Raw genomic sequence first — 19,683 nt, 5'->3', positions numbered from 1 at the left:
ATAAAGAATGTCCTAACTAACACTGCAAATCCAAACAAGACCTAGTCCCCCTTAGAGGGACAGAATATCCATGGACCTACCATGGCTTCTGGAGGCTTCTGTATAGCTTCCCCAAGACAGGGCTGGAGGAGAGGCACAGGGTGGGAATGGCCTCTTTCCTGAGCTGTGGAGGTGGCAGTTCCAGTCCCCTTCTACTCTTGACTGCTTTCCCAAGATGCCAAAAACACTGTCCTGCTGGCAGCCATGGCAGCTGCCATGGAGCCATGGAGTATGCCATGGAGCATACCTCCCCCACCTCGCCTCCACACAAGACAATCTTGCAGGGGTGGCTTCTCCAGCAAGAGCACTTGATCGCCCTCCCCACCCCCAGTGATGGGAGACCAAGATTTTGTACTACTTTATTCGACAACCTATTTCGCACATCCACCATCTTATCTAGATGACTCAGTGGGTTAGTATGTCAATACCTGGAATTGTCTCAGGGTCATGTGGATCATGGTTTCCAAGCATCTAAATAATGGCTACAGACACTTGGGTTGTTCGCCACAAACCTGTGTCCTTCTGCGTGATTTGTGAGGCAGAGGTTACCTGCAGTTTGAACTCAGAAACTGTGAAAATCAACCCCCAAACCAACCAACCTATTAATAGCTCTTGTTGGGTGGGAAGCAGCTGGCAAGCCACTTGCTCCTTGTTTGGAAAATGACTTCTCTTTCTAGTGAGAATGGGAAGTAGGGCGGCCCAAGTAAAAGGCTAATGAGTCAAGTGTTCAGAAATGTACGGTCACCCTTGTTTGGGGGACTGTTACCTCCTAAACTCCTCACAAAATATAGCTCACCCTTGCTGGCCGAGGCCATCTCAGGCAAGATAAAACCTTGCTGCATGAAATGAACTTAGGGAGCCTGACACCAAAATCTTTTTTAAAAAGTGGGAGAGGGAGGTTGGGAGGAGGGTTTGGAATGGGGGAACACATGAATACCCGCAGCTAATTCAAGTCAATGTGTGGCAAAACCACCACAATATTGTAAAGTAATTAGTCCCCAATTAGAATAAATAAATAAATTTTAAAAAATGTAGACAAGTAAAACCTTTTGCACCACACATGTAAGCTGCCGATGTTGGTGCTCAGTTCTCTTGGACTCTTTACGACCCTATGGACTGTAGCCCACCAGGTTCCTCTGTCCGTGGGGTTGCTTCTCCAGGCAAGAATATTGGAGTGAGTGGCCATTCCCTTCTCCAGGGGATCTTCCCGACACAGGGATGGAACCCACATCTCCTGTGTCTCTTACACTGCAGGTGGGTTCTTTACCACTGAACCACCTGGTAAGCACCAACTCCCCTCCCCCACGTAAATAAACAGAACACCAAGCCACAAAAGCTACCCAAGGGGCTGGTGGCTCGGGGGAAGAGTCCAACCCACAGCAGGGCAGAAGGAGCAGGTGCAAATGTGCCGGAAATGTTGATTCTCCCACTTTGCCCCCTCAGGGCCTCCAGTACTAACACTGCCCTGGGTGGCTGGGTCTATCTGGTTTGATACATAAAAGGTAGAGGTCAAACCCAACTCTCAGCTTCTTGTATTTCTAGTAGGGAAGGAAGGCAATGGCTTCAATCCCTCTGCCACAGGGCAGAGCCAAGATTCTCTGAAACTCAGGCAGATGGGACGTGTAGGAGGTTGAGCATCTTCTCCTTATGGAGCATGAGTGTGCTAACCCCTAGCAAGAGTCAGTTCTCTGAGCACATGGTCTGGAAGCTTCTACCACCAACAGCTCATTGATTCTTGTCCCCTCTCCCTGATAAGGGGAGGGGGCCATGGAGACCCGTGAGCTCTTCCCTGGTTTCCAGCCACCAGAAGTGGTCTCCAGAGACGGGGTGGGGACAGGTATGGGCCCTGCCCCTGCTGAGTTCTCCTCTCCAACCCCTTTCAGTACAGCTAGATGAAAGCCTCTAGCTCTTAGGGAATGAAGCCCTTGCAAGGGATCTTGTTCTTGTCCAGAGTGCAGGCTGAAATGCACTACAGGGTCACAAAGTTGAAGGGCTGAGTGGTGCTCTTGGCCAGCAGCTTCTCATGTAGCAGCTCGTAGGCTGTCTTCTTAAAGGTGGTGGTGGTGTCCATGTGGGTCCCTGCCTCTATCAGGGCGTTCATGATTCCAGGCAGTTGTTCTGCTTTGCGATGTGCACTGGGGGTGTTGTTGTCAAAATTGCGGCTGTCTAGGTCAGCCCTGCAGTCAAGGGCACCTTGACCACCTGGATAGAGGGGAATGTGCCCACTTAGAAGTGAACCACGTTTGTGGTCGGTGTCCACCACCATGTGCAGGAGTGAAGACATTCTTGCTATGACGGGCACACTTGAGCAGTAGCTCTGGTGCTTCATGTCCTCCTGATCTGGCCTGCACTCCACTTTCTCCAGCAGGTAGAACAGGTGGAGGATGATGGCCAGGGCCGTGGTGAACTGGGCTGAGTCCCTGGGCTCCTTGGGCCCGCTCAACTTTCCAGACCTTTGCACAGCACCCACATTAGATCTGCAAAGCCATTTGGCATACTCAGGCTGCCCCTTGGCCAAGCAGTTCTTGAGAAATTAGGAGAATTCATCAAAGGACAGGAAACTTCTGGCGGTCTGAAGCTCCAGGTTGTTCTCCTGCATGTCCAAGGTGTACTTCCACTAGTGGATGCAGCACTAGACGCTGTCCAAGTTTGCCTACACCACATCCTGGTAGCGCATATAGTGGGAAGTGTCCAGGTGGGAGGGACCAGGACCGCTCTCAGGTCAACAGTGCCTGCATACGCTTCTCATCCCCCTGCGTGATGAGTGCCTCCAATTCCTCGGTGGTGTTCACTTCCCTGGAATAGTCAGAGGCGAGGACTCGGGTTTAGGCAGATATATGTCCCCTGGTGACGCAGCTCCATAGCCCCTACCAAGTTTCAGGACTCTGAGCAGATCCCATTTCTTAGCCATGTAGGTGGCTCCCAGCAGCTCCAAGGCTGTCAGGCAGCTTCCCAGCTGGTGCTCAGGTGTTCCTCCTGGGAAGAGCTGCAGCAGCAGGCACCCTGGGGCTACACACATGCCTGGCTGGTGGAGGGGCCTTCTTGGGCTATCCCTGGCCACATCTCCTCCCCAGCAGGCTGCTCCTGGCTGAGGTCCTCCATGATGCTGGTGTGGTCCGTCACATGGGCAGCCAGAGGTGGTGTCATGCCATAGCCATCCCATTCTCTGTGAGCCTGGCACCCGAACAGCAGCTGCAGGATACCTAGGCTGCAGGCCTTGGTGCAGTCACACAGGGCCACATTGTCCTTGATGCTGCACAGGTGCACCTGGGCGCCCTGCAGTAATAGGTAGCGGGTGATCTGGCAGTGGCCTGCGTAACAGGAGATCATGAGGCACGTGTGCCCATGTCGGTTGGTCACCTCCAGGTCCACCTGGTGTTCGTCTGCCGAGTAGCACACCACCTCCATGTGCCCCCTGAAGCAGTCAGCACACAGGTGCTTCATGCACGTGCGCATGGTGTAGCTCGCCAAGGCTCCACAGTACAGCAGGCCCTGCACCAGGTCCAAGGGGTCAGTGGCCTAGGTGGCCCAGGGTGGCTGCGCATCCTTGATGGTCTTGTCATTGAAGTGTACCAAGCCACACACCTCCAAGCTGGCACTGCACGGTCCACCTTACTCAACCACATATGCTGCTGCTAAGTCGCTTCAGTCGTGTCCGACTCTGTGCAGCCTCATGGACTTCAGCCTACCAGGCTTCTCCATTCATGGCATTTTCCTGGCAAGAGGACTGGAGTGGGTTGCCATTGCCTTCTCCACAACCACATCTAGGTGGCTGTAATGGGAGGTGATGACAAGCGGCGTCCCCACCTTAACCCCCCACCCCTTTCCCCCACTGGCCAACTCGCCCATCAGCTTGTCCAGCTCCTCCCTGTCCAGCCACTAAGCAGCCTCTGAAGCATCTACCACGGATTGCGCTGAATATGGTGGTGTGGAGGTCCACCATCTGGGCCTCCTCCAGGACATGGGCTGGCACAGGGAAGGATAGAGGGACAGGGGACTGAGGACTGAGCCCAGAGGGGCAGGCTGCAGCCTTCACCATCTCCCCCGCTTCCATCCTAGGTGCGTCTCCTTATCAATTTTCTTAGTAACATTTTTTTCTCCAGCTTACTTGAAGAATACAGGATATAATGCATGGCTGTGAGTGTGTGCTCAGTGGTGTCTGACTTTGTAGTTCCAGGGAGGCTCCTCTGTCCATGGAATTTTCCAGGCAAGAATACTGGAGTGGGTTGCTATTTCCTTCTCCAGGGGATCTTCCCCATCCAAGGATCAAACCCACCTACATGGCCCATCTACTACACTGGCAGGCGGCTTCTTTACTGCTACCACCCAGTTAATGCATATAACATACAAAATAGGTGTTAATCAACTGTTTGTGTTAACTGTAAGGCTTCCGGTCAATAGTAGACTTAGTAGTTAAGTTTTGGAAGTGACTTAGCAGCAGCAGTAGCAACAGCCAGGTTTACCCTGCTTATTTAACTTATATGCAGAGTACATCATGAGAAACGCTGGGCTGGAGGAAGCAGAAACTGGAATCAAGATTGCCAGGAGAAATATCAATAACCTCAGATATGCAGATGATACCACCCTTATGGCAGAAAGTGAAGAAGAGCCTCTTGATAAAAGTCAAAGAGGAGAGTGAAGAAGTTGGCTTAAAGCTCAACATTCAGAATACTAAGATCATGGCATCCAGTCCCATTACTTTATGGCAAATAGATGGGGAAACAGTGGAAACAGTGGCTGACTTTATTTTTCTGGGCTCCAAAATCAATGTGGATGGTGATTGCAGCCATGAAATTAAAAGACGCTTATACCTTGGAAGCAAAGTTATGACCAACCTAGACAGCATATTAAAAAGCAGAGACATTATTTTGCCAACAAAGGTCCGTCTAGTCAAGGCTATGGTTTTTCCAGTAGTCATGTATGGATGTGAGAGTTGGACTATAAAGAAAGCTGAGCACAGAAGAATTGATGTTTTTGAACTGTGGTGTTGGAGAAGACTCTTGAGAGTCCCTTGGACTGCAAGGAGATCCAACCAGTCCATCCTAAAGGAGATCAGTCCTGGGTGTTCACTGGAGGGACTGATGCTGAAGCTGAAACTCCAATACTTTGGCCACCTGATGCGGAGAGCTGACTCATTTGAAAAGACCCTGATGCTGGGAAAGATTGAGGGCAAGAGAAGGGGACGACAGAGGATGAGATGGCTGGATGGCATCACCAGCACAATGGACATGGGTTTGGGTGGACTCCGGGAGTTGGTGATGGACAGGGAGGCCTGGTGTGCTGCGTTTCATGGGGTTGCAAAAAGTCGGACACGACTGAGTGACTGAATTGAACAGCCAGGTTAATAACAGCTCTAGGGCTGCAAATCTTGGTTCAAGACCCAAAGAGAGCCTACATACTGATAGTAAATATGTGTTTGGTGTCTGTTGTGTAATGAGACAAATTTGAAAAAAAAAGGGGGGGGGGGATTCTTGACTTCAGTGGGAACTAAAATATCTCATGGAAAATCAATATCCAAGTAATTAGCACCTTTGCAGCTACCTGTTCAGACATTAGTAATCCATTGTAGAGCCCACATAGGGCAGAATGACCAAATTTCTAAAGGCAATGATTTTGCTGACAGAGGTGCAAAAGTCACTGTTAAAACAAAGCCAATTCAACTTAGAAGCCCCACTTCTAATACAACAAGAAACTTTCATTTTGTTTTAAATAATATGTCTTCTGAACCTACTGAGCTTGTACGTGCAGGGGGTGGGGCCCCGTGGCTTCCCCCTACGTCTCCAGGCCACCGAGGTCTGTATCAATCCTGTGGAGTTCAACCCTGACTTCATAGTGCGTATGATACCCAAAGTGGAGTGGGCGGTGCTTCTGGAGGTTGTGGACACCCTGCATCTGACCGAGGTGCTTAAAGAACCGACTCAGGGATATGAGCATAACGAGGAATTTCTGAGAAAGATGCACCACGTGCTGCTGGAGGTGGAGGTGTTGGGCACCCTGCAATGCCCAAAGTCAGGACGTCTATTCCCCATCAGCCATGGGATCCCCAATATGCTGCTGAGCGATGAGGAAACTGAGACTTAAACTGTGCCAGGCACCAGTTTTTCACTCTATGATTGTGTGTATCTTTGTTTACACATATCTTGTTTGCTAGTCCTATCCTGTGTATCCCTAACCCTTGACCCAGTGACACACCACACACAGTGTTTTTGAGCTCGATATTATATATTTTTCTCATTTAAGGTTCAAAACCAAAATAATAATAATAATAATATGCCTCCTAAAAGGAAATGAACAAATGGGTTAAGAAAAAGGCTAAAAAGAAGTTTGACTGTACTATGGAAAGTACCTAACAATATAATTCCTATTCCATGGTCTGTATACTTGGCTGGTATCATTGTGTCATCAACAAACTCAGTTAAGAGCAATTTTAAAGGCATGAGACTCTCACTACAACTATCAAAAAGATGAACTCACTCAAAACATATTAAAGAGATGTGCTATCTGTCAGCAGAATTCTGTATAGGCTACTCCCATGGTAAGCACCAAAAGTTTTCCCCAAGCAACTTAGCCAACAGGAACTGCTAGTAGTTGGATTTCATAGAAGTGATGCTGGCAGAAGGTAAGAGGTTTTGTCTATTTATGGTGTGTATGATGTCAGAATGGCCTGAAGTTTTCCTTTCTTCAAAAAGACAATGCTCAGGCAATGGTAAAGGTTCTCTTAATAAATATAATTTACACCTTGGGGATACCAGGCATATTGAATCAGACAGAAAGTCACTTTATTTCCACTGGTGTTCAGGAATTATAAAATGTTTGCAGATTTCTATAAGCTATCATACACCCTATCATTCTTAATCCTGTGGACATGTATTAATACAACAAATGAATCAAGCTCTGAAGAAACTTACTTGCCAAGATTCAGCAACCAATTAGGGTAAAAAGGCCTACAGCTTTACCACTAGCTTGTTAGAAATTAGAGCACCCTTGCCAGCAAGCATGAAATCACTCTCTTTGAACTTATAAATAGCAGGCCTATGAATTTTGGTCTGAGACCATGTCCTGTGCCTAATTTAATTGAATCTTCCCAAAATCACACTCAGGTCTTAACAGGGTTTCTCTCTTCCTCAGAAACTCTGAGACATAAAGTCATAAGAACCTGGAAGGACCCCCTGTAAAAAGTCTGCCACATCTATCAAAAAGGAGATCTCATCTACATAAAAGTGTCCCAGGAAAAGACAGGCTGTCCGCACACTGGGAGAAACCTTTTCAAGTGCTCATTCCCCATGAAGGCTATCCAAGTTAAAAAAAATTGGATCCATGCTTTTCCTGTGAAGCTAGCACCTCAGGAGGACTGGACTGTTGCTCCCACAAAGGACTTGAAATTTAAGTTTTCTAGAGTGACTGATACTGGTGTTGAGCTCAACTGAAAAGACGTTGAAGGGTAGCAGAATACGCCACTTTGGCATAAGGATTATTTTGAGCTGAATGGAGTTGAGAAGAAGCAGGTACAAGAAAAGCTCCCTGCCCTCCCATTTGCCTAAAAGCAAGATAAAAATTTTCATGGGAGACTGGGATTCACATATATACACTACTATTTATTTAGAAAATAGATAACTAATAAGAGTCTACTGAATAGCACTGGGAACTCTACTCAACATTCTGTAATGACATATACGGAAAAAGAATTTTCAAAAGAATGGGTATATGTATATGTATAACAGATTCACTTTGCTGTACAGTAGAAACTAACACAACACTGTAAATCAACTATACTACAATAAACATTTTTTAAAGATATAAATTTTCAACAATGTCTCTCTTCTCTTCTCTATCAGGAGGACAAAAGTTAATCATGGGAGGCAACTTTAGATCCTTTCAGCCTGGAGATGGCACCTACGTAACAAACTTTATTAACTAGCCTTTATCTACCATTAGTCTCCTCCCATATATTTACCTTCCCACAGTATGCTGCCCTTGGAAGATTAAAACTGCTTTCTTTTGTCCTGTCATTTCCCCATAAATTTACTATTCTTTGTTAAAGATGCTATATGAGCAAGCGTTCTAAGCCACAGCTTTGAGTTACTACTCATTGTTCCCTGGGTATCACCCATATATACTTGAGGTATATAAGTTAATAAACTTGTTTTCTCATATTAATTTGTCTTTTGTTAAAGGGCTCTCAGCCAAGAACTTAGAGGAGTGGAAAGAAAATTATTTTTTTTCATCCCCTACAAGCAAACATTACTATTCTCATAGACTGCCTTGCTGGCGTTGTCATAGGAGGATTATTTCAATTACCTAAGAATCAGATTTTACTAGAAAACATATATTACACTGTTTTTTTTTCCTATGCTCCAAATAATGGTCTCCACAATTACATATTTCCGATCAATTCCATACTGTATTCCTAGAACAGACATGATCTGGACTTAAAATCTGAAACAACCCAATTATTGGCAGAGTAAAGGTGGAACCATCTTCATGAGTAATTTTTGATAATACCAAAGCAAAGTAACTAATATGAATCAAGATACTCCAGCCCTAAATTTGACACAAAAAATGTTTTGCTAACTACTTTCACTGGAAGGATCTTTATAGAAGAATTCTCTTAACTATACTACAATCAAGAGAACTGTTGCTCTCTCACTTTTACTACTGCAGGAGTTTTGTTCAATAAAACTACTGATAGCTGTAAAGACAGTCACAGTAAATTGCTTGTGTGTGCTAAGTGTCTTCGTTGTGTCTGACTCTATGCTACGCTATGGACTGTAGCCCACCAGGCTCCTCTGTCCATGGGATTCTCCAGGCAAGAATACTGGAGTGGGTTGCCATGCCCTCCTCCAGGGGATCTTCCTGACTCAGGGATGGAACCCAAGTCTCTTGTGCTGCTGCCTTGGCAGGCAGATTCTTTACTCCTAGGGCCACTTACCTCATCCAAACTGGTGAGAAACCTATCAACAGACCCCTCTCTATATATATAAAAGAGATCTCCCTACTACATATGGAATATTTCAATGCCCTGAGCCTATTTTAATAGCCCCCTAGGATTATTGGTGGATAGTTTCTCTTAATATATCTGAGGCTAATACCAGTCTTCAAAACCAGACATATATCTCTTGAGCTCTCTCAGTATGAAGTCTGTATAAGGGACCTGTTTGGGGCTGTACAAGAGCAAAAGGAGGCTTATTAGATTACAATCCTGTAAGAAACAGGAGCAGGCACAGGTATAGCTAACTCTTTTGATAGTGAGACTTTGAATAATAAACTTAGTGTTTTGGAATAATTAAAAAAGTACATAATACAACTGCATGGAATACAACCGGATGGAATCATGTCATACAAAATGTTTAAAAGCCGTGGAAACTCAAATCAAATAAAAATTGAGAACATATGGGAATTGGACTGTTTGGAATGATGTAATAATAGAGCAAAAATCACCATATAGGTCTCAGAGCCACTCAACTGGACAGTCTAGAAGCCGTTAGTTATCAAATAACTCCAGAATAGCATCACTAGTTCAGAATTACAGCACTGTTCATATTCAAAGGAACAAACACTCAGTGAATTAGTGTTAGACTATGGCTTTACCAGTAGGGATAGAAGAATAGTATGAAATCATCTAATTAATAGACAAACAGAAATCTAGCATTTATAGCTAGCAACTGCAGAGGATAGGTCTTATGACACTGGATTAATTTTAGGATGCACATTCTCTCCAGTCCTGGTACGGATAAACAAAAGAAGATGCCTATTATTCATGGAGATTTGCATGCCTGTTACTGATTTGGACTAATGCAAGCAATGGCTCAGAGGCTGGGTTGTTCCTCAAGACTTAAATAATTAAGTGAAAGTCACTCAGTCATGTCCAACTCTTTGCAATCCCATGGACTATGCACTCCATGAAATTCTCTAGGCCAGAATACTGGAGTGGGTAGCCTTTCCCTTCTCCAAGGGATCTTCCCAACCCAGGAATCGAACCCAGGTCTCCTGCATTGCAGGTGGATTCTTTACCAGCTGAGCCACAAGGGAAGTCCCAAAATAATTAAAGCCAAATACATTAAGCACTGGAAGTTCCATCTGTACCCTTCGAAGAGTGTTTCATAATAATATATTAGAAATGACTATGGGTGTCTTTGTGTTTTGCATCTGGGAAATATTATCTGGGGAGATGGAACCATTACTGCATCGCTATATTATGTGTGTGTGATGCTAATTATTGAAAGACAAGAACTCAGGAGAAATTCACTGGACTTTATAAGAAAAAACTCAATTAAAAATTAATTATCAGGCCTCCAGAGAGCTACTCCTTGGGCTTGGGTTGGGTAAGACTTCATAAGTTTTGTGTTTTGTTTTTTTTTTTTAGTTTTCAGTCATGTCCCACTCTTTGTGACCCTATGGACTGTAGCCTGCCATGCTCCTCTCTCCATGGAATTTTCCAGGCAAGAATACTGGAGTGGGTTGCCATTTCCTTAGGAACTACAAAGTAGTACTTAAATAAGTAATCATTTGAAAGAGCAAGCAACAAAGATAACATAACAATTTATAAAAATAACATATGAGTAACAGAGAACTTCTTCACAATTGCTAATCAAGAATGTGCTATAACTATTGGTAAGACATATTTAAAGGTTTTTTTCCTCCAACATGTATATCGCACTTTTTAAAAAAATTGCAGTACAGTTGCTTTACAATGTTGTATTAGTTTCCTCTGTACAACAAACTGAATCAGCTATATGTATACATATATCCCCTTCCTTTTGGACCTCGCTTCCACACCCCTTCCCCAATCCCATCCATCTAGGTCATCACAGAGCACCGAGCTGAGCTCCCTGTGCTATAGAGTAGGTTCCTTGCACTAACTTTTATTTTTTTATTCCCTTCCCCCCTGGTGTAAACTTTATTATATGGCTTTCCTTCTTACACCTAGTTGACACCTGCAATATCCATAAACAAAAACCCTAGTTAACAAAGATAGGAGTGGACAGACAGTATTGTACCATAAGCTATCGTAGTGGATGTCCCTTCAAACAGTAGACATATTTGTGCTGTCAGAAGAGAACATGATGTTTCTGATCCTTGTAGCTGTTGGAAGAGAGGTATCAGGAGGTGCAAAGATGCCTTAGAAAGGTAAACTTTCTGGGTTTTCAACTATTTTCAATCTGAGAAAGGTAAATGGTCTCTCTTGTTTTTCTTTTTCTTTTTTAAATTTATTTATTTTAATTGGAGGCTAATTACTTTACAATATTGTAGTGGTTTTTGCCAAACATCGACATGAATCACCCACGGGCGCACATGTGTTCCCCATCCAGAATCCCCCTCCCACCTCCCTCCCCATCCCATCCCCCAGGGTCATCCCAGTGCACCAGCCCTGAGCACCCTGTCTCATGCATCGAACCTGGACTGGTGATCCGCTTCACATCCAATAATATACACGTTTCAACGCTACCCTCTCAAATCATCCCACCCTCACCTTCTCCCACAGAGTCCAAAAGACTGTTCTTTACATCTGTGTCTCTTTTGCTGTCTCGCATATAGGGTCATCGTTACCATCTTTCTAAATTCCATATATATGCATTAGTATACTGTATTGACGGAGAAGGCAATGGCACCTCACTCCAGTACTCTTGCCTGGAAAATCCCATGGACGGAGGAGCCTAGTGGGCTGTGGTCCATGGGGTCGCTAAGAGTCGGACACGACTGAGTGACTTCCCTTTCACTTTTCACTTTCATGCATTGGAGAAGGAAATGGCAACCCACTCCAGTGTTCTTGCCTGGAGAATCCCAGGGATGGCAGAGCCTGGTGGGCTGCCATCTATGGGGTCGCACAGAGTCGGACATGACTGAAGCGACTTAGCAGCAGCAGCAGCATACTGTATTGATGTTTTTCTTTTTGACTTACTTCACTCTGTATAATAGGTTCCAGTTTCATCCACCTCATTAGAACTGATTCAAATGTATCCTTTTTAATGGCTGAGTAATATTCCACTGTGCATATATACCACAGCTTTCTTATCCATTCATCTGCTGATGGACATCTAGGTTGCTTCCATGTCCTGGCTATTATAAACAGTGTTGCAATGAACATTGGGGTACATGTGTCTCTTTCCCTTCTGGTTTCCTCAGTGTGTATGCCCAGCAGTGGGACTGCTGGGTCATATGGCAGTTCTATTTCCAGTTTTTTAAGGAATCTCCACACTGTTCTCCATAGTGGCTGTCCTAGTTTGCATTCCCACCAACAGTATAAGAGGGTTCCTTTTTCTCGGCACCCTCTCCAGCATTTATTGTTTGTAGACTTTTGGATAGCAGCCATTCTGACTGGCATGAGATAGTACCTCATTGTGGTTTTGATTTGCATTTCTCTGATAATGAGTGATGCTGAGCATCTTTTCATGTGTTTCATGTGTTAGCCATCTGTATGTCTTCTTTGGAGAAATATCTGTTTAGTTCTTTGGCCCATTTTCTGATTGGGTCATTAATTTTTCTGGAATTGAGCTATAGGAGCTGCTTGTATATTTTTGAGATTAATTCTTTGTCAGTTGCTTCATTTGCTATTATTTTCTCCTGTTCTGAAGACTGCACTGACTTTTAAAATTCATCCTATGGTGATTTTCCTAACTGCTTTATTTTGCTGTTATATGGACTTGCTAGATATTTAGGTGGCCGCACACTGCCCAGACAAAGGTAGAAATTACAATGGAGATAATTAGAAAAATGTGCTGTTATTATAAATTGAAAGTGCAAGGATTTTTAAAAATGGAATTTTCCCTGTTACTGAAAGAGATCTTCTCCCTTTCCTTAGAGTATTTCCTTGAGAAAACTGGTATTTGTAAATGCTTCCTCTGCCACTTACATGTATATCAAAATATATGTAAATTGTTTAAATGGTTAAATAAGCCTTTTGTCTGCATTATAACCCAGGAATGTTTTTCTTAAGGACCTGGGATTTTCTTAAGGGTTTTCTTAAGGGCCACCTCACTGACATGTAAACATTAAGGAAGATGGTACTCTATCTCTCTGTCACCTTATCCTAGGTGCCTGGCTCTAAGCTGTAACTATCTGATTGTCATAGAAAAAAGAGAAGTTCAATTTTGCCTTTGGATAAAGGCAATTAACTAGCACAGATAGCCACTCCCATTATCAGCTGAACTTAGGATGAACTACAAAAGAATGTATGACAAATTGTCCTGTTAAGTCCTCTTGCATGAGGACTTGATAAATTATCATGTGTCTTGAAAACCAGCATGTAATGGACTCTATATGCTCTGTCAACAGAAAAGGATGAATGAGATTTCCTTCTGTCTTTGCAATCTCTTTAGCTAACTGCTTGTGATGCACACTGGTCTGCTTTGATGCTTGTGTGCTGTGCTGTGTTTAGTCTCTCAGTTGTGTCTGACTCTTTGTGACCCCACGGACTGCAGCCCACTAGGCCCCTCTGTCCATGGGGAATCTCCAGGCAAGAATACTAGAGTGAGATGCCATTCCCTCCTCCAGGGGATCTTCCCAACCTAGGGATCGAACTCAGGTCTCCCATATTGCAGGTGGATTCTTTACCAGTTGAGCTACCCAGGAAGCCCGGCTTTGATGCTTATTCCATAACAAAACCATTTTCTATTTTATATTTGCAGAGATTTCATGGGTTGCCAAGAGCTTTAACTTTTTTTTCCCCTAAAATGCAAACATGCTGACTATGGCTACTGATTTTTCTGTGACTATAAAGTATCCCATCACTGACTCAGGAGTCTCATGGCCTCTGTCAACATACTTGAAACTGTGGCACACCAGCTTGTTAGCTTAAAATCTTCGCCCCTTCCCAGTTCTTCACACCAAGCACCAAGACCAATCAGCATTCACATGGCAAGACCTTGCATATACGTTGGCAGTACTCTCCCAGGGGTAATGAGAGCACCACCAGTGAGTGAGTGGGTCAGACTTTAACAAGACTGCCTCTACCCTCCACTGTCCAAACTTTTCACTGTATAGATGAAGTCTTGGTTGGCCAGTCAGAAGCTTAGTCTCAATGGCTCCACCCATAGTATTATCATGCCTTTGCCACATCAGAGGTGGCTGGTAAACCCTGACAAAACGCAAATAAAGTGTCTGGGACCTCAGGATGGATTCATGACGCTCTATTCCTCTTGCAGTCAAAGAAAACCTTCTACCTCTTTGAACCCTACGCCAAGAAAGGAAGTTCAGCACTATCCTGGGCTCTTTGGGAAAAGGAGACAGTATGTGCCTTGCCTAGACATTCTACTAGATCCTTCATATTTGCTAAACTGCAATGTCCTTTGAGTGGGGCCCAAACCAATGGGCCAGTATAGGATGCTATCCTGCATGCTGTGGCACATTCTCTGCTCTCTACTTTCAGGGTCCTCAAAGCCTCAATGACCCTGCTGAGTTACCAGTCTATGTAACTGATGGTATTGCCTGCTGGGGCCAGTAGCAAAGGGAAGCCCATTTGGAAAAGCTCCTTAGGGTACCAGCTTTTCTTCTTCCTTACACAGCTACTACCTACACCCCTTATGAAAAGCAGCAATTAGTTTTCTACTGGGCCCTTGTCCAAACTGAACACCTGACCCATGGAGGCCATCTAGCCTGATAGTCCCATCTGGGTGTAGGTCAAGTCAGACTCGATGACTGACAAGGTGGGAAGTATCCAACAAGCCTCCATTTGTCAAAAGCAAAGAGTATATTCAAGAGCACAGCTGGCCTGGCTCCAGCAGCATCTTGGCTTCAGAGGAAAATGGGACAGCTATCCCTTTGGGGGAAAATCTATTTCCCACTCTGCCAACCATAGAGCAAGGCTGCTGGGCTTTGTGGGGCACTTGATTCATAGACGATTCCTCAAATGCCTGAACCTGATCCACTAACGACTGGGCTTAGCTGGAATCTAACATTCTACTCTGGGCTCTTCAACCTTAGCAGAACTGAGAATGGATGTGGGCACACCCTTCAGCAGGCAGAACTCAAGGCTATTCTTATAACTCTGGCCAGTACTCCCTTTGATATCTATTGACTCTGGAGCTACAGCCAACGTCCAGTTGTTCAGTCTCCCACTTGGAAGACTACCGGCTGGGAGGCTGGACGGCCCTCTTTAGTATGGTGAGTAATGGAAACAAATCAAGGCTGCTAACTGAATGGTCTGGGTCACCTATGTAGGTCTCATGGTAAGGGTCCATTCTCTGATGCCACTGACTAGAATCATACTGCTGATGGAGCTTTCAGGACCCAGATCACTGCTATTATTTTTCTGCATCCGTCATCACATGGACATGGCAACAAACACATCTATCATCACAGACTGGGCACAAATTACAAGACTATATCCTTCTGATGCAGAAGTTACCGTGGCCGGCCAAACTGTGACTCCTTCTAAAAAATGGTCTGTTGGGATGAGGAATAGCACACTGCATGAATGGTGGGCCTGCCTGCTCCTGGCACACAGCATCGCATCTCAAGAACCCATTCTCAGGGATTTCACTGTATGCTGTTGCATACAACTGTTGATATTTTTTCAGATTGAAGTGTTGCAATTTCAGTCTGCTCAGCTGACTCCAGCCACTCCACTATGGCCCTTAGAATTAATCAGTGTCAGGTATTCAGCATCCTGGACTATTTATTTGCAGCCTGAGAACAGTACGCCTTTTACTGCAAAAGTCATGTAATGATAGGCTGATAGTCAAGGTATCTGATGGACTTCCACACTCACTACCATCCACTGCATCTGGTATGGTCAAGCACTAGAACAGTCTCCTCAAAAATGGACTCAGATTAGGAACTGATCAATCAAACCTATGTAGTAGGAGCCCTAAAAACAATAATTGGTACCCTCAGGAGAAAATATGGCAGCCCAGACAGTTCAATGTGACTAAATGCTGCCTTAGGGGATACTGCTGCTGCTGCTGCTGCTGCTGCTAAGTTACTTCAGTCGTGTCCAACTCTGTGTGACCCCATAGATGGCAGCCCACCAGGCTCCCCCGTCCCTGGGATTCTCCAGGCAAAAGTACTGGAGTGGGGTGCCATTGCCTTCTCCATAGGGGATACTAGAAATGCATAAAAACAATACAGTGCAAATGCCAGTGCTAAAACAACATAGGCCAGAATAGAGCTCTGATTCAGTGGGTTCCTGTTAAGGGGAACACAGAAGGAAGTCCAGCATCCATAAACCCAGAGCCTGGCTGGAGGCAAGCCCCTTGAGCTTTTTATCAGTCAAAGAAAAAGGGAAAATACAGCTTTGATGAGAGAAAGTTCTTCTTTATAGAAACATTCCAACCAATAAATTCAGAAGAAACGACAGAATTAGAACATCACCATTTTGTAACTCCTCGTGAATTAATGGTGCTTCCCTGGTGGCTCAGATGGTAAACAATCTGCCTGCAGTGCAGGAGACGTGGGCTTGATCCCTGGGTTGGGAAGATCCCCTGGAGAAGGGAAAGGCTACCCACTCCAGTATTCTGGCCTGGAGAATTCCATGGACTGTACAGTCCATTGGGGTCACAAAGAGTTGGACATGACTGAGCGAATTAATGATCTAGGTAATGATAAAAATCAATCATCAGATAAAAAACTAATGAGGAACCTAATAAAGAATGGATCAGGCTAACAACCTCTAATATCACAAAAAGAATCAACCAAACATTTCCTGGAAATTTTCAGATAATTCTCTGGCAGACTCTCCAGGATGAGATTACAAAGAGGCTTTTACTTTCTATGCATTATTAAGCACTTTTTTGCAATAATAATGATCATTGGAAAAATAAAATTTATATGTTTAAAAAAATTTTTAAATGGACTCCAAAGGATTTCTGAGTCTACCACCCTTACCTGCTTCTGGTTCATACACCCTATTATGGCAGCTGGGTCAATGAATATAGCTGGAAAGGAATCAGCTCTTTTCAGCTACTCCCTGGGTAATTAATTAAGATCAGGGGTTATAGGGACATATTTTGACAATGTGGGATCCTCTGTTGAACATCCTGGGTATAATCTTTCTTTCACCGAGTGACCTAGACCAGCCTGGCTGCTAACCCTCTGGATGGCAGCCCAGCCAGCAGTGGGGGAGCCTACAGATTGAAATTTAATTCTTGTTCAGTTACCTGGATTATCTCGTTGGATGAACACTGTCCTAGATCAAAAGGCTAATTACTACTTGGTTCAGTACACTGCTTACTATGTCCCCCTACAGTGACCCACATAGGCCAAAGTACACAACCTAATGGATCTCTGTGAATTCATGAAAAATGTCCCTGTCTCTCTTGTACGTGATCCATTCAGATAAAAGGTCTGGTAAGTAGCAGGAGATAATTGGGGGGTAAGGTGAATTTATAGCTACTAGAATGGGCCTTAATGATTTTCTGTCAGTAGAAGACGAGCAACAACACAGAACCTGAGGAGAAAACACCTTAGACCTCAGAAGTAGAGGAAAGCAAAAGACATTAATGATCTTTGTCTTTCAGAACCACCCCCTGAAGCCTTCCTCACAAAGAAGAATGCCCTGGCACATCTCCCCCAAATTACAAGAGCCTTAAATTTAACTGACTGTCAGGTCTTCCAATACCTACGACTAGGATATTATCACCATTCCCCTTTATCTTGCTAAGAAGTCTGTCACAAACAGCAGGGAGGGCCCCAGCTCCTGCATCGAACACTCAGAACACCTGTGAACACCTCCAAATGTCTTCCTAAACCATTTCCATTGGCCATCGCTCAGCAATTCTATGGGGCAGAAGAATGCGTGTCTGTTGGCATGGACATTTAGGATTAGACTCAAGTTTTCAAACAGAACTGACAACCTGTGACAATGCTGAACTTCACCTAAGCCCCCAAAACAGTGAAAGTCAAGAAATCCTCACCCCTCATCTGTGTTCCTTTTTGAGAAATGACTTACCACAAAGAACCATTCTTCCCACATGACTTAGGTAAGTCTGGCTGTCCACTCTTTCCCATGACCCCATACAACTTGGAAATGACTCCCTTGTTTACCTGTGACAAGGCCAAATGCAGAGCTTTCTCCTTGTGCCTGAATCTGTGGACAAGGCCAGACACAGACCCTTTAACTCCCCATTATCTGTCTCATGAATGATTAACTGAGATTAGGCATTTGTCTCCCTTACATATTTACAAATGATGTGACCAACAAGGGCTTAATTTCCAAAATATCCAGACAGCTCACACAACTCAGTAACCAAAAAGCAAACAGCCCAAACAAAAATAGGCAGAAGACCTAAATGGAGATTTCTTCAAAGAAGACACACAGATGGCCAACAGGCACATGAAAAGATGCTCAACATCACTAATTATTAGAGACATGCAAATCAAAACTATAATGAGGTATCATCACCTCACACCAGTCAGAACAGCCATCATCAAAAAATCTACAAATAATAAATGCTGGAGAGGATGTGGAGGAAAGGGAACCATAACTGTATGCATGTTTCTCTAATAAGGTCTATCTATATTGTTCTCCTGAACAAGAATAAGAGAACCATAGGATTCTTCATTTTTCCTTTTACTCACTCTCCAACTACCTTTTATGTGTACCTCTTCATTTTAGTTCCAATTTGTAATGATATACATTCATATACATTTGCATTGTAATTTTTCATTTAGATAACAGAAACAAGCACTGATGTCAAAAATACACTTGAAGAAAACTTTATCACGCTAATCGAAAATGCAAAGATTACTTGAAGAAAATACAGACACACATTGTACTTCAGTAATAAATCTGAATTATTATAAAGAGACAAATGGCCCTCTTAAAATACAAGTTTAATACAAATTCACTGACAACAAGAGGATTATTTTTAAATTTAGTAAGCAGACTATAAATTGTGTATGGAAAACAAAACAGTAAAGAAAACAGTAAATTTCTGAAAAAGAAGAGTAATCAGAGATTTAGCCCTCCTATTTATTAGAGGAATTAGAATCATATAGACTATGACCATTAGATCAATAGAAGAGAATAAGGTTCATAAATACACACACAATTATATATTATAATGTGTGTATATATGATGAAGTGCTGCATGTTAGTGGGGAAACTATAGGTTATTCAACAAACAATGATGGGGGAGGGAGGAGGGAGGAGGGTTCAGGATGGGGAACACATGTATACCTGTGGCGGATTCATTTTGATATTTGGCAAATCTAATACAGTTATGTAAAGTTTAAAAATAAAATAAAATTTAAAAAAAAAAAAAAAACAAACAATGATGGGACAAATGTGTAAGCATCTTGAAGAAAATGAAGACTGATCCCCAGCTAAGACTTTAAAACAACCATCAAAAATCCAGATAGTCACAGAAGTAAAAGCAAAACCAAAGACATGAAAGCACTAAAAAGAAAATGCACAGGACTTTCCTGGTAGTCTGGTGGTTAAGATGCCCTGCTCTCGATTCAAGGGGCACAGGTTTGATCCCTGGTCAGGGAGCTAAGATCCTGGACGCCACATGGCATGACCAAAAAAAAGACAAAAGGAAAAAAAAGAAAATGCAGGAATTAAAAAATAGATATATAGATGAGCAATAGGGAAGGCCATCTACTTATGGCACAAAACTTGGAGGACACAAAAGATTGATAAGCACAATTTTGTGAAATGCATGGAGAAAATGCCAGAATTTTTCTTTTAAAAGACAGTTGAGAAGT

At 43.7% G+C, this 19,683-nt stretch overlaps 2 protein-coding genes and 1 pseudogene across 7 annotated transcripts in view; 1 reads left to right on the top strand and 2 right to left on the bottom strand.

Moving 5' to 3' along the window:
* Positions 1–19,683, bottom strand: part of LOC129639648 (zinc finger protein 81) — a 151,684-nt gene that overhangs the window by 86,377 nt on the left and 45,624 nt on the right. The window lies entirely within an intron of this gene.
* LOC129639448 (protein fem-1 homolog A-like) lies at positions 1,928–4,070 on the bottom strand (annotated as a pseudogene).
* On the top strand, positions 5,758–6,120 carry LOC129639653 (multifunctional methyltransferase subunit TRM112-like protein; the record flags this gene model as incomplete). Its single annotated transcript, XM_055564804.1, has 1 exon — positions 5,758–6,120. A coding segment is annotated over one exon (363 nt), but the record flags the coding sequence as incomplete, so codon positions are not given.

The sequence above is a fragment of the Bubalus kerabau genome, chromosome X, assembly GCF_029407905.1.
Source record: "Bubalus kerabau isolate K-KA32 ecotype Philippines breed swamp buffalo chromosome X, PCC_UOA_SB_1v2, whole genome shotgun sequence".
NCBI classification, from domain to species: Eukaryota; Metazoa; Chordata; class Mammalia; order Artiodactyla; family Bovidae; genus Bubalus; species Bubalus kerabau.
Note: the sequence above shows the minus strand (reverse complement) of the source record. Positions and strands in the feature narration are given on the sequence as shown.